Source organism: Propithecus coquereli, unplaced genomic scaffold (genome assembly GCF_000956105.1).
Source record: "Propithecus coquereli isolate 6110/MARCELLA unplaced genomic scaffold, Pcoq_1.0 Scaffold135, whole genome shotgun sequence".
Taxonomy (NCBI): Eukaryota; Metazoa; Chordata; class Mammalia; order Primates; family Indriidae; genus Propithecus; species Propithecus coquereli.
The window spans coordinates 2,654,025-2,668,174 of NW_012137747.1; the positions used below are offsets into that span (position 1 = coordinate 2,654,025).

General features: G+C 39.1%; 1 protein-coding gene across 3 annotated transcripts in view; it reads right to left on the reverse strand.

Annotated features, from left to right (window-relative positions):
- PCSK1 (proprotein convertase subtilisin/kexin type 1) overlaps positions 1-5,581 on the reverse strand; it is a 38,750-nt gene extending 33,169 nt beyond the window's left edge. For all 3 annotated transcript variants that reach the window (XM_012638847.1, XM_012638848.1, XM_012638846.1), the window contains exons 1-2: positions 5,163-5,581; positions 1,849-1,953 (exon numbers count right to left, since the gene is read on the reverse strand). In XM_012638847.1, coding sequence (XP_012494301.1) covers positions 1,849-1,953; positions 5,163-5,342 — 285 coding nt within the window. In that variant the 5' untranslated portion in view covers positions 5,343-5,581. The remainder of the gene's footprint in view (positions 1-1,848; positions 1,954-5,162) is intronic.
- Positions 5,582-14,150: the final 8,569 nt, after the last annotated feature.

Consider the following 14,150-nt stretch of genomic DNA (forward strand, 5'->3'; position numbering starts at 1 on the left):
AATTGTTGGAAACAGTGTTATGATTAATGTCATTAACTCAGAATCACATATTAATCTCTAGAAGAGCAGGCCAAATGGAATAGAGAAAAATTGGTGATGTCTTTCTATTATGTACAATAGGTATGATGTATTTAATTGTAAATCATACTTTTGAAAGAGCAAAGATCATCTACTCCAACCTTCTACTTCAAGCTTCTATGGTTCTAGGAATTTTCCTAAAATAAAATTATTCCTGGGCTAATTTTATAGTATTATATAAACTCATTTTGTACAAAGTTATACCTGTGCTAGAGAGTAAATTCTTAGCTCTTTTTCATTATGCCTCTGGATTCCCCCCAAAATCAACTATCAAGGAATGAACTATCTATCATTTTTATGAAATAATTTGAGTAAGAATAACAGGTAAGTATGCTCCACTCAGTCTAATTTTCTCCTATGAAGATGAGAAGGGAGGTCAGTTTGACTTCCTTGAGCATTAACGAGTATTTGAGACATGCATTTAGGCAGAGAAGGAAATCCTTCTCGAAACCTAGCCAGAGTTCTAGGAGTTGTCTCTTTTCAGAACCCACATACAATGAGCCATCTGCCTTGGAATGGGTAAGGGAAGACCTCACTGGACAAGGGACTTCTGAAGTAAAGTTCAGGGCCTCTAATTGGTTTTCCACATCTAGTGGTAACTTGACAAAAAGAGCCAGCAATGGGTGTACGTGAGCCATAGGGTCACTGTCCATGGTCCTGACACAGCATTATTTTTCAGGGTGTGGTTGTTTCTTTTATGTTTGAGCACTGGTGACTGAGGATCAATCATTCCCTATCCTCATAATTTGTCTTCTTCTTCTTCAAATTCTTTCAGTTATAGAATAAATACAACATCAAATTATTTTACAAGATTCATGAATTCCATGTACTTTGAACAGTTCTATCACCTTTCTGTCACTCATGCTTTTTTTTTCCCTGGGAAATGGAAAGGATATTTTTAATATTCTCACCAAGAGGATCTCTCACTATAATTCTCCAGGGTGTCCTAGGCAACAGAAATCATATATACAGATAGGCCAACCAGGATAAATTTCCTTCAGGATGGCACATTCTTGAGAAAAGGCAACATTGTACATGCAAACAGCAGTATTCCCAACATAGTCAACATTTTCTATTAGTGTGTTCACTAACCTTGAAAATAGACTTCAATATTCATTCTAGACATTTTCTGCTATTGCCTAATTATTAGATCAGATAAACAAGGCTGAAAAGAGATCAAATAGTTTGGATCAAACAATAAAATACATGTGGAAACATTTGCCTCATGAAGACGTGGATTTAGAGTTCTCTCATAAACACTAGTTCCCTATCTAGCAAAACAAAATAGAAACGGTGGAGTGTTTTTCAGTTACACAAAAATGTTATTAAAAGCAAGGTTCATGTATTTGTTTGGCATCCCCACATTGTTATTAAACTGCTTGGTACATAACAGGTACATAATTAAAGCTTGCTGTTTGATTGTATTGTCAACATTTTCATTAGTGCTGCCTCCTGATTTTCAAAATTCACTTTCATTGCTCTTAGACTGGATTTGTGAGCATACATACAAAATTAACTTTAGATAAATATAATTGTTTTATATATATATATATATAAACTTCAGCTCAACCAATTCAATCCAATCTTGTTATTATTATGTGCAATTATAACTTTATGGAAAGACACGAGAAATATTGCAGTTAAACAATCATGATCACAATAAAAAAGAATCCTATATCATATTTGCAAAATTATCTTGTTCTCATTAGAAATCATAAAGAAAGAAGATAAGTCAAGGTATTGATCTGAAGACAAAAGCATAACACTTACACGATCATCATCAGATAATCTCTTAGTGATGTGAAGGGCACTCCTTCGAGACCTTCGGGGATGGTTTTTATGTTTGAATAAGTAGTGATTTTCAAGTGATCCAATCTATAAAAGGAAAAATTAAAATAAAAACCCACTTTCCTAAACAAGTATATATGGACCAGTTTGAAACCCAACTAAATTTGAGGCAGGCAACTTTTATTAAGCCCATTCCTTCTACCCGAAATAACTTTTCTTCATGAGGGAGGAACTGATAGTGGTCTTGAGATGACCCTCAGGATATTATTGCTTAGGCTCACAGCGTACTTGGGAGCTGATGATGCTTCTGTTTCACACATTTTGCAGTAACTACATTTGCTTTTGTGTGACAATATTATGTAAGTAGACATTTCACATACAAAAAAAAAATACTCATTTAGTCAAATTTATCCTGTCAGAGAACAATTATTTGTGGAAAGCAGGCACACACCTGCCATAGATAAGTGCCACATTTAACTAAAAGAATTCATTGTTGCTATAAAATTCAGCCATTGAATCCATGGTGATAATTGTTATTAACTACTGTTAGTGACCATTTGCTTTTCCACTGGTTCAAGAGTTTCAGAAAAAGAGCATGCTACATTTAGGACAAGTGTTCCATCTTAGGTGTCTATACTTCTCTGGGTGGCTATCAACACCTTTGGTCCATTTGGAACTATGTTCATTATTCTTTTAAGCTAGTGACCCTTTACTCAAAATAGTAACAAATTTGAAGCTACCAAACCTTTAGATGTGCTGCATTTTTTAAATTAACGAACAATTGACAGCAGTTTTTGTTTTTGTTTTTGTCTTTTTCAGAAGAAGCATGTTCTTTAAATTTGTGGTTCTCAATTTTTTAATAGAGATGCTTAGGCCCTGTTCCAAGTCTGAACCTCAAGGAGTGGCTCTGCTATAAGCTGTAGATGGAATTTGAGAGATCAGTAGCCATAGGAAAATATCATCAATACTTAGCTCTGTTTCTGATGACAACTGGTTTTGCTTCTTGTCACTACCTTAATCTGAGCTTCCTCCTGACGCCATAAGGAACTCAGTATAGTAATGCTAAATTAGCATAATTTTAGTAATACTAAGCAAAAGGAGAAATAAGCAGAACCAGGAAAGCACTATTAATCTTTTACAAATAATTATTATTCTAACAAAATAATTTTTGTTAAGTTTGTTTTAGAACCTTTTTTAGTAATGTCATTTTAACTAAAAACGGCTAGAGGAGATGTAGCATTGCAAATCACATGTAAGTATAGATAGTTTTTCCCCACTATTTTTTTAATGCTTTTTGTGGCTATGCCATCCCTTCCCCAAAGATCCTCCCAAGAACACTGATTTATTGTTTTTGACTTTTTGGATTTATGTTTATTTATTTTAAAATGCAGTTCTCACATTGAATGGTCCAGGTTTAGAAGTGTGTCCAGGGCTAACAGGTGGGAAAAAGAAGAGGGATTTATTTTTTGTTCTCTCTCTCAGTCTCCTTCTACGCAGTTACCAGTGTTATTTACCCTTTTGGTAGCTGCCCAAAGAATTAAATTCCTATTTCTTCCCCACAGGACATACATGATTTCCATGATGCCCACAGTACCACACGCATAATTCCATCTGCTGCTCATTCTTTCTTTCACTCTCAAAAATTCCCAACAATTGCCTGCAGTTACCACACTTACTACTAAGTTGCTTTATGCCTCACTGTTTCCCCACAAGCTGTTTTCTATGCCTGGAACGCCTTCTCATCATGTTCTCCTGCAACCTCTGACTCTTCTTCCTAAACCCCATGCAGGTGTTTCCTCCTTTGGGCAGTTTTCTTTCGCCTCTCCCAAATTCCCTTCCACCTTCATTCCTTCAATCAACAAACATTGAGACTCCAAGTACAACTTCTATCTTTATATGACTTACACTCATTTGCAATCCTTTCTTTCTAAGCCAGTCTCCTCTAGCTTTTTGATTCCTTGAGAGTGTTTCCCTTCCTCCTCTTATTCCTCAGCCTCTAACACGGAGCCTGGCACAGAGCAAGACCTGGGCAAAAGCAAAAGGCTGGGTTTGCTACTGGGACACCAGGAAGTCCATCTGCATTGACTTTCCTGCCGGGCACTTCAAACACAGTGTGGCTCATAAAGTTGGAGAATGACGCCTGTAGCAAGAGAAGGCGTATTCCCCAGCAGATTCGATCTATGGAATCGCCAACGCCCACGCCGATTACTCATCCGTGACTTCAGCGGCTTCTCAATCACCACCTCCAGAAAAAAAAGCGCCAAAATGTTTTACAACTCCCTCCTCCCCCACTTCCAGGCTTACCAACTTAAAAGGCAGGGGGCGAAGGCTTGATTCTGAGCCAAAGGAAAGGAAAGCTCTAGATTAGAAGTCACAACCCCTGCAGTCGCCTCGAAATCGCGGAGCTAAGCAGTCTCTCTCTTAGCGCCTTCACGCCCCATGCCCCGCAAGCTATCTATTAACCCAGCCCCTACCCGGACTGGCGACAGTTTCCATCATAAACTGAAACCCCCGGGGAAACGATTACGCACTTGGCTGAGGAACAAGAAAGAGATAGATCTTTTCCCCAGAGTCAGTTCGATTGCTCCAGCAAAGTTATGAAGCTCAGACTTTACAAGTTGCCAGCGAAAACCCGGAGCTCCCCAGGGAGGCGTAGAGATGAAACCCGCGTCTTTCACCCACCTCTTCTCCCGCCAGCCTCCCAGGCCACTCCGCGGCCTCCCAACCTCCGGGTCTCGGATCTCGGGTCTCGAGTCCCTGCAGCTGACGCTCTCCCAACGCCCCAAGGCTGCCGGCCCACATCCCCAAGCCTGCTTGGCCCCTGCATCAGGACTTGGATCTGATGCTGCCATATTGAAAAGAAGGAAACAGCCGGCTCCTGACGCAGACCGCCTAATAGTCCTGGGGGATGGAGCGCACTGCCTCTCCCCGGGGCGCTTAGTTGGTGAGAGCTTGAGTGCATCCCAAGTTCCCTGAACAAGCGTGGAGGGATTTTTCTTCCAAACCGCGCGGGAACACATTTCAATTCTAGAGCTGCCAACAGTAAGAATAAGCTCTACCCAGCTGCAGCGGCTTCCTTCTGCTTGGCTGCGCCCAGCCCAAACAGTAAATAATGCAAGCTTTCTCTTTCTCCAAGCGTGCTAGGGGCGAGGGCTGGAGAAGCTCCTTGTTCTTTATCACTCTGCGCGCAGCAGAGTTGAACCAGGGGCTCCCACTTGGAACACTGCGCTGCAGTCCCGCCAGTCCCGCCAGTCCCCCCGAGCCCCAGAAAGTTTCTTGAAAGTGGAACCTCTTACCTGACCCAAAAGGTCATAGCCCAGCTCCTCCGCGATGGCCGAGGCTGCCGCCGGACCCCCGGGGATCTCCGCAGCCCATTCGTTGACAAACTGCCTCTTCGCTGTTACACTGTTCAGTGCACACCAAGCGCAAAAGAGGGTGAAAGCGGTACACTGCAGAGTCCAGGCTCTGCGCTCCATGGCTCACACACTCGCTCGCACACAAGTGGGAAGGAGAGAGGGAAAAGAAACAAGATAGGAGAAAAGCCAGACAGATTCGCCCTTCCCACCCTCGGGCTCTGGAGCACTCCTGGCTCCCGGCTGCTCTGCGAAGAGCTAGGAGGCGCGCGAGGAGAGGCTGGGCGGCGGCGAGCGCTCAGTGAAGCGCTTCGGTCTCCAGGCTGAGTGGAGCCCCAGCCCTTCCCAGCCAGAATGGAAATGAGTGTTTACACGTCAAATCGACGAAAGCCATCTCTTGACGTCAGATCTACCTGGACTAAGATCTGAATGGTATTCCCAGCGGGGTGGAGAAACGGCTAAAATAAGCAGCAAGGGATTAAGAAAAGGAAGGAACAGTTTGCTGGGATCAGTTAAGTCTGCTCCCTGTCTGCCCATAAATTTTGCAGCCGTGAGAAATATCTTCACTTCTCAAAGAGGAGTGCCCCATTTGAATATAACTACCAAGAACCAAAGGCTGGGAGTGCAGCACACTTTTCCTCCCTCCCGTCCATTTTATTGATATTTACTTTATTATCTCATGTGCAGGGGATGTGGAGGAGGGGTGGACAGAATTCTCACGACGGCCCTTTGAATATCAGCACCTGCAGTGAAGAACAGGGCTCTCAGATCTTTCAAACCGGACAGAGGCTGGGAGGGTAAAGAGAAGGAGGGAAGCTACTGCTGCCCAAATTCTGCTTTAAATCCCCCAAGAAAATAAACATGTCTCCAAAACAACGTTAAAGCAATACTTTTAAAAATGAAACTTTAACTGTTCAAATTACCTTAATTTACAAGTTTACTTCCTTCTCTCTCTGATTCTCAACCTCAGTAAAACGATATCTAAAATCCTAGATATTTTAAAGCCCAATACCACCACCACCTCTACAGTACTTATCAGATAAATGATTTTACATGATGTTTTAAAACAGATTTTAAAAAATGTATCAACAAGGGGGATTAGGGTCCCAAATGCTGTTGTGTTGACTCAGAGAGGAAAAGGGCAGGTTCCATAACTCTGAACTTTCCATTTTTCCTTCATTGCAGCTCTTCACTTTGGTGCTGAACTGGAGCTGTGCCATTACTTTCCCATGAAATGTACAATATCTCTTTGTAGAAAAATGTTTTCCTGTGAAAAGAAAATAAGCAAACGTCTAAAATAACCCTCCACCTCCCACCCGAGAGAAATAAGTTCAGTCTACCCTGGCGGAGCCTATTCCAATCTTGAGGGATTGAACCTCAGCGTCCAGAATTCAGCACCGGGGTCTGGACAGCGACACACGAGGGACTGCTGCCAAAGCTGCCTTTGCTTCTGAGCACCGAGAACCTCCGCCCTTCTGTAGCTGGCCAGCACCAAGCGTTTCCCTTTTGTCACGTGCCTTTCCCCCCTTACGAACAGCAAATTAGGAAATTGGCCGCAGGGGGGAGTGTGGTTAGGTTTATGATCGTGACTACTTGTGTCGAGCTCTCGGGAACGCGTTGGACTCAGCCCAAAAGTAAATTCCAGGGAGATGAAAGTGAGCGAATGTGCAGGGTCTGAGAAATGTTTTTCTTGTTTTAAGCTCCCAGCCGCCGGAGGGCGCAATCTATTCTAGAGAAATAGAAGAAAAGGGAGAAGATTGGAAAGAAGGCATACAAACTATGGAGAAAGGAAGCAAAAGATGTTCTTTATAAAAAGCAAATGAGACAATACTTGGTGGAGGATGGGGCTCAGTTAATTTTTCATTTGCCTCAGTGTTTGCAGAAATGTGGACTAGAACTATAATTTCTTTAAACATAAAGCATCTTTTCAAAAACAAATGCCAACGTTGATAAGCTATATGATGCAGTCAAGTGTTTTACAACAATGGAACTCTCATGTGAGATGTTAGGGAATGGGCTCATATTGATAGCCCTGTTGTCTGCTTGTTCTCTTACATGTGAATGTAAATCCACATGTATGGGTGGTGTTGGCTGGGTGAGCTGTCTTCTTTTCACTTCACACCTCAGCCTGAGTTGTGGCCTCAGGCTCCCTAGGATGTTTCATTCTCACAGCAGACATGCTAACTGTGAGCTGGCAAGGCAAGGGAAACCCATGGCAAATGTTTAAAATGGTAGATATGGTTAGAACGGGAACATGATTATTATTGTTGTTTAAGTAAATCAGTTTGGTAGAGTGTTGGCAATAAGGTCATTGTCTCATTATTGAGGCATTTATCTTAAATTGAGCACCATACAAGCCTGTAATAAACATTTGGTTGATATACCTAACGGGGAAAACTAAACTCTCACAAGAAGAAAATATCCCCATCCACATAATAATCAGTAATTTATTCTGAAATTGTCTTATTTTTGTCCTGTGAAACATATTTGCCACAACTTTTGGGGTGCAGAAGAAATAACTTTTGCCAAGGCTAGAGGTAAAAACAGATTTAGAATCTATGTTAACGTTTTCTTATCAAGGGCTAGTCCTGTCCTGCTTTGTGGATCGTAGTAATAACCTCCAGGCTCCTCAGTGTTGTATTTTATATCATGAATTGGAAGAGCCAATTATCACCCCTTAAACTGATTTTAATAGTATTTGATTCATCTGATTAATTTATATAGAAAACAGAATAATCCTGAAACTAAAGAGGACTATTTCTATTATGAATTATCAATTGAATGTCATGCCTTTCATGACTACTCACAACTGTCCAGTGATACAATTAAAAATTTATTAAGTTTTCTTGGAGATTAACACAAGCAATGCTAGTATGAGCAGGAAGTAAGTATGTGTTCAAATGAGATCTATAGACTGCCATATCTCTTTAGTCTTAGAAAACAAACGTTTTAAAGCTTTTGTTACTGTTAAATAAAGCATGCACTCTCAAGTACAGTAAACAATGCGGTCAATTATTTATTGTAACCATTCAGGTCAAGAAAAAGAATATTTCTAGTCCTACAGTATTGCAAGATTTTCAAGAGATGTTAGAGAAGGGGTGAGGAAATAACTTAGCTGTAACATATTCCAATTATTATGAGACTTATCTGTTTGCTTTTGGTAACAGTACTTACACATTAATTCAAATGCATAATAAATTAGTCTGTAATTAAACTAGATTTTTTTTTGTAACAGAACATATTATAGAGGCAAATCGACCTGTAGCAGTGTTTCCCCATCATAGAAAATAACAATATTTCTATGGCACACTGGGGTAAACTAGAGGAAATTTGGGGATATCTGTATGGGACTTGATGAAGAATTTCATAACATTTTCTTTATGTGATATAATTATGATAAGAAAATAAACTACGACATTATAAGCAATACATTAAAATTATAGCAGATAACTTTAAATTGTATGACATGAGTATGCTTTCATCAATACAACGTTTTATCTCAGTTTTTATGCTTGAAAGGCTATATATCATTTCTAATCAAAAAATTTTAATGGCAAATGATCTTTTAAAATTCTTGATAGCAGCTGTCAATGAAAACATTTTTGCACAGGTAGAGAATAAAAATCTTGAAGGAACTCTATAATCATTTAAAAATTTGCAACATTTGATTTTAAATAATATAACATCTCTTCCTTTTATTTTCTCACCAAATTTATCATTAGAATTTCATATGAGGATGTATGTAGATTTAGAATCCACCTAAATTTTATATGTCAAGTATTACAATATTGAAATTCTAAATTTGAAAATACACTTGGCTTTTAGAGAAGTTACATGTACCAATTTTACCACAAATGGATAAAAGTATCTAGTGTATGGGAAGACTGCCATTGGGGTCACCACTTAAAGATATACCTGCTGGGAATCCCTGACTTGCTTTCTCATTATCTCTCCTCCCTGACCAAACTTTGATGAGCATGGTATGCTAATGAAGCACTTAGAAAATGAACTCTTCCAGCAGATCCAGGGATACTTTCACATGATAGAAAGAAACATGCTTGCAGTGAGTTGCTGAAATAAATACAGTATCAAGGTAGTTGATATCCTGCTTGGTTGTGTTCCAGATGGGCAGCATCAAGCTGCTTGCTTGGTTTTCCCTAGGGATAAGAAGACCAAATATCTTGAGGGACATCTATAACTCTGCCAGTTGGGAAGTGCTGGCCTACAGAAATGAAGACAAGAGAATAACAAAGCAAAGTCTGCTCACTGAAAGCCTCTGAGGTAGATAAATAATTATGAAAAATTCTTGCTGAATGAACTAGACAAACACTTAAAATCTTAAATGTCATATAGAATCAACTAGTGTTGACTTCTCCCTGGCCTGCTACTGCTTCTCTTCCTCCCCCTCCTCCTCCTCTTCTTCCTCCTGCTCTACCTCCTCTTTCTTCTCTTTCTTCACTCCCTCTTCCTCTTTCTTTGTTATCTTCATCATCACCATTCTCTTGGTCCTTCCCTCCACTTTCTTCTCATTTCTTTCTTTCTTCTCCTTTACTTTTTTTTCCCCTTAACCATGTCAAACAGACTGCCTGAGGTTATTTTCCACTATTAGAGTAGCTCTATTATTATCTCTTTAGCAAAAATGCCACTGAACCTGTAGGGAAAAAACAGAGTAATTACTCGAAGAAAAAACATATATATTGCTTTCCTAGGGCCAATTAGAAAGACAATCATTAGGTTGAAGTGATCATTTGCTCACACATCCCTTCAGGGCTCTGGCCCTCTCACAAAGAGTAAAATAGCTCATGCTTGTTTCTGGAGCTTATTAATGCTGGACCCAAATTTAATGCCCTGACATTAAGTTTTAAAGTCTTTCCTATAAAGATGCATAACTAGATATAGGATCATTATTCTTACAATCCAATAGAAATCTTACTTATATTGATCTTTTGCTTCAAGCCAGCCAGACACTCCAAGAATGATGTTATCGGTGCCCACTTCCCACCCCAACCCCCAACTTATTGCACTTAAATGCTGGGAAACTGGTCAGGAAAGCCAAGTGTCAAATATGAAACCACTTAAGCTAATCAAGTGTGGTCACCAATCTGGATACTGTATCTATATAGCTTCAAAGAAAGTAGGTATTTTGCAATTATCAGCTTTTAAAAAAATATATAAATAGCCAACACAAACCACAGGCTTCAAAGTATTTTTTAACCTAAATAATAATTTTGGTTACGTATCTTTATCAGTGGTTATCAATTCTTGCTGCACATTAGAACCTTTAGTAGCTTTTAAGCAATACTGATGCCCTGGCCCTAAATCCAGATATTGAAATTTAATCAGTGTGGCGTGGATCTCATTAGGCGATTCTATTGGGCATCATGGGATGTCTGTTGATACACATGAATCAAATTTATTTAACAACTGCCTGCTCTCTATATCCTTCTGCAAGACATGGACAGATATAAGCCTAGAAGTAAAATGAAGTGGAGAATTTTAAGAAAACTTTAGTCTGAATTACCTGCATATTTTAGGGAAAGTGAATTATTAGTCTATTTCTTTTTAATTATCTCAATTCTCTATTTCATTTTGCTAGGATATACTTGATCTTGTCAAAATATCCTCTGCATCTAAGTAACATATAGACCCTCAAGGACATTCCAAACGAATCTTAGCATATAAGAAATGAAGATAGAAACAAATTATGTCTGGCCAACAATTTTTCTTGGTTGAATCAAAGTTGTCAAAGAAGCAGTCACAGCGGTTGGGAGTTCAATCCACCTTGCCCTTTATGGAATTTGTAAAGACTGGCTGGGTTGACGTACATAAATAAGGTATTCTTAAACTGGTCTGCATTTATAGCTTATGCCTGTTCAGTTCTCATTGAAAATAGGTGCATTGAGATCATAACTTGCCAATAAGGCTCATGTAACAGATTTTCACTTTGTTGACGCTAGACGTAAGACTTATTTAATTTAGAAAGATCACTAATAAGGTTTTAGTACTTGCCGTCTGTCTTGCTGTTCTGGCACTAGAAATAAACTTCTACTGTTTTCCATGTTTTAATGTTTAAAGACTTTTACAACTTGAATTCTTCTCTGATTTTTATCTCAAGCTGAAAAATCTGCTAGTTTCTATAATTTAAAATGTCCTCTTCCCTTCAAATATTCCCACCAAATCAATCTGTAACAGATAAAAATTATCCTTTCTCTCATTTACATTTTCTGTTTTTGCTATAATTTCTAGGCAGTTTTTCCCAATTTATATTCTGGCTCTTCCACTGAGTTTTTCATTTTTACCATCATATTGTTAATTTCCAAAAGTTCTATGTTTTATATATGTTCTTTTTTATTTGTTTCTGTTCTTCTCTCGTGGTTGCAATATCTTCTCATGTCTTTAGGAATATTAATGCTAGGGATTTTTGTTTGTTTGTTTTATTTTTATTTTTTGAAGTTTTTCTCTTCCTGTGTAGACCACTAAGCTGTTTTTTTATTTTTGATTCAGTTTGCTCTCTCATGATAAAGGCATTCCTCAGATCTCTGGTGATCTGTGGTTGCTAGACCACATTTAACAATGAGAAAAGAAAGATTGTGATTATTTATTTTTTTAGGGTAGGTATATGTTCAACTTTATTAGAGATTTCAAAACAGCTTTCCAAAGTGGTTGTACAAACTTATTGTGGCCCCAACAGTGTGTGAGAGTTCCAGTTGCTCCATATTCTCTCCAATTCTTGATAATGTCAGTCTTTTAAAATTTTATTCATCCCGATGGGTGTGTGTAGCTATATCCCATTGTGGATTTAATGTGCATATTCCTGTGAATTTTCATCCAAAATAAGTGAGTCATAAAAATTGTTGAAGTTGTGAAAAAGCTTTTAAATTCTTGCCTCTGGCTCCTCCTACATGTGCAATGGTTACTAATCCTTTCAAAGAATCCTAACTATTTCTCACTCCTGAGGGATGGGGTTAGGCTATGATCATTTAAATGGAGACTGACAACTGTGAGTTTTGCTTCAGGATGGTCTGGCTGGGGAGATGAGCTGAGAAAACTCCAACACCAGAGTCTTTAAGTCTGTCCTCTTGAATAAATCAGATTCTAGAGAGGAAACTCCCCAACCTCCAATCTCTAGGGACAGGGACTGGCTGCCAAAGGGAAAGGACAAGAACCCCAAGGAACTTGGCACCCATTGTACCTTACTTAGTCCTATGTTTCACTGTGAAGCCTCTACTTTTAACTGTGCCTAGTGTCCCTGGGGAAGAAATCTTTAGTCTCTTTCCAGCATGGCAGAGGAATGGAGTACTGATAGTGGAGAGTGTTGAGGGGAGCTGGAGTAGGACTGGTTCTGAAACAGACTTTCAAGCAACCTTTTTTATTTTAGCATATATTTCCATCCCAGCTTCTAGAGCTATTTGGTGCCCACCAAATCCTAAGCGTTGGAGAAATTCCGAGGCATAGAAAATGTTAGTTCTTGGCTTTCCCTGCTGTTGGCTTAACATTCAATTTTCTTGGGTCTGCTAAAATGTTTGCTCTTCTGTTTCCATAATTTTGTTGCTATTGCTTCTACTTTTGCTCTCCTCATTCCATGAGTTTATGACTTGAAAAATCCCTTAACTGTGTTTTTGAGGGGTTTTAGGGAGGAGTGCAAGTAGATGCCTACATTTAATCAACTAACTTTACCTGGAAGTATAATAGCCAAACAAATAGACACAATCTAAATATACCCCAATATTTGATTAAATAATTATAAGGAGCTCATATAATGGAAAACTACTCAACCATTATAAATAGTGAAAATGAATAATTATTGACATGGAAATATATTTATACATTAAGTGGAAAGTGATAGATTAATAGCATTAATAATAGTAGAAAACTAAGCAATTTCTCTCTGCTCACTCTTCTACTAAGCCCTTAAATGGATTATGTCACTTAATCTCATAGAAAAATGTTGTAAGGAAGCTACTATTATTATCCATTTTATAGATGGGGAAACTGGGGCTGAGAGAGATTAGCAATTTGCCCAAGGTCCCAGTGTCTTTGGCCCAGATTGAGAAGACTATCACTGGATTCTAAATGACAGAATAGAACTTACGGGCATCGATGTGTTCTATTCACAAGTTGTATTAAGCATCAAAAAGGTATGAGAAAAACACTGACAAGGATGTATTTGACCAAGCATGGCCTCCAGTATTCCTCTTCTTCTTTCCAGGGATGAGGTGGTGGTCAGCAGCTTCTGCAGATAAGGAATCTGAGAGGTCTGTGAGGCCCAGGGGCAAAAGAGGCTCAGGCTTCTTTCCTTTCCTGCTTTTCGGGCTGTTTCATTGCCCAGAAACAACTATTCTACCATGTAAGGTATAACTCTGCAAGCCAGTAATTCTGACATCTGGGCCTTTGTCTGAGTTCTGGGTCCCAAGATTCTTACTGTGACACATGTATGTGATTTACTTCATTATGAGCCTGAATTGTGGGAATTTTCCGTTTACGTGCATTTAGTGGCTCTCTATATAGGGAGGTCTGCTACCGCCTATTTTATACAGTTAATAAGCAAAGTTTGAAGCATATTATTCAACTTCTGTAAAATAAAAAGAAACATATTTCTGTAACCCAGAAGAAATTCTCTTTTGAAATCCCAAGGAATGTGTCTCCAGCTATCCTTGGGACATGCGTTGGGGTACTGGACACTGTTGGTAGTTTTGCTGTTCCTGTGGTCTGTTCTCTAGAGGTCTAATGTCTGTGATGAAAACATTTACCAATGTCCATGAAGGAAGGAAACTCTTCCTTTCGTTTTTAAGGAACTATCTTGGCCACTGGTTTCCAGACTGAACATATATAAAGACTTCTGGTGATAAATTCAAAACATGCAGAGTGAAGTTGGTAGAGGATTGAAAAATAAAGGCTTTGTGTAGCTATCTTATCTTCTCGACCTGGAAA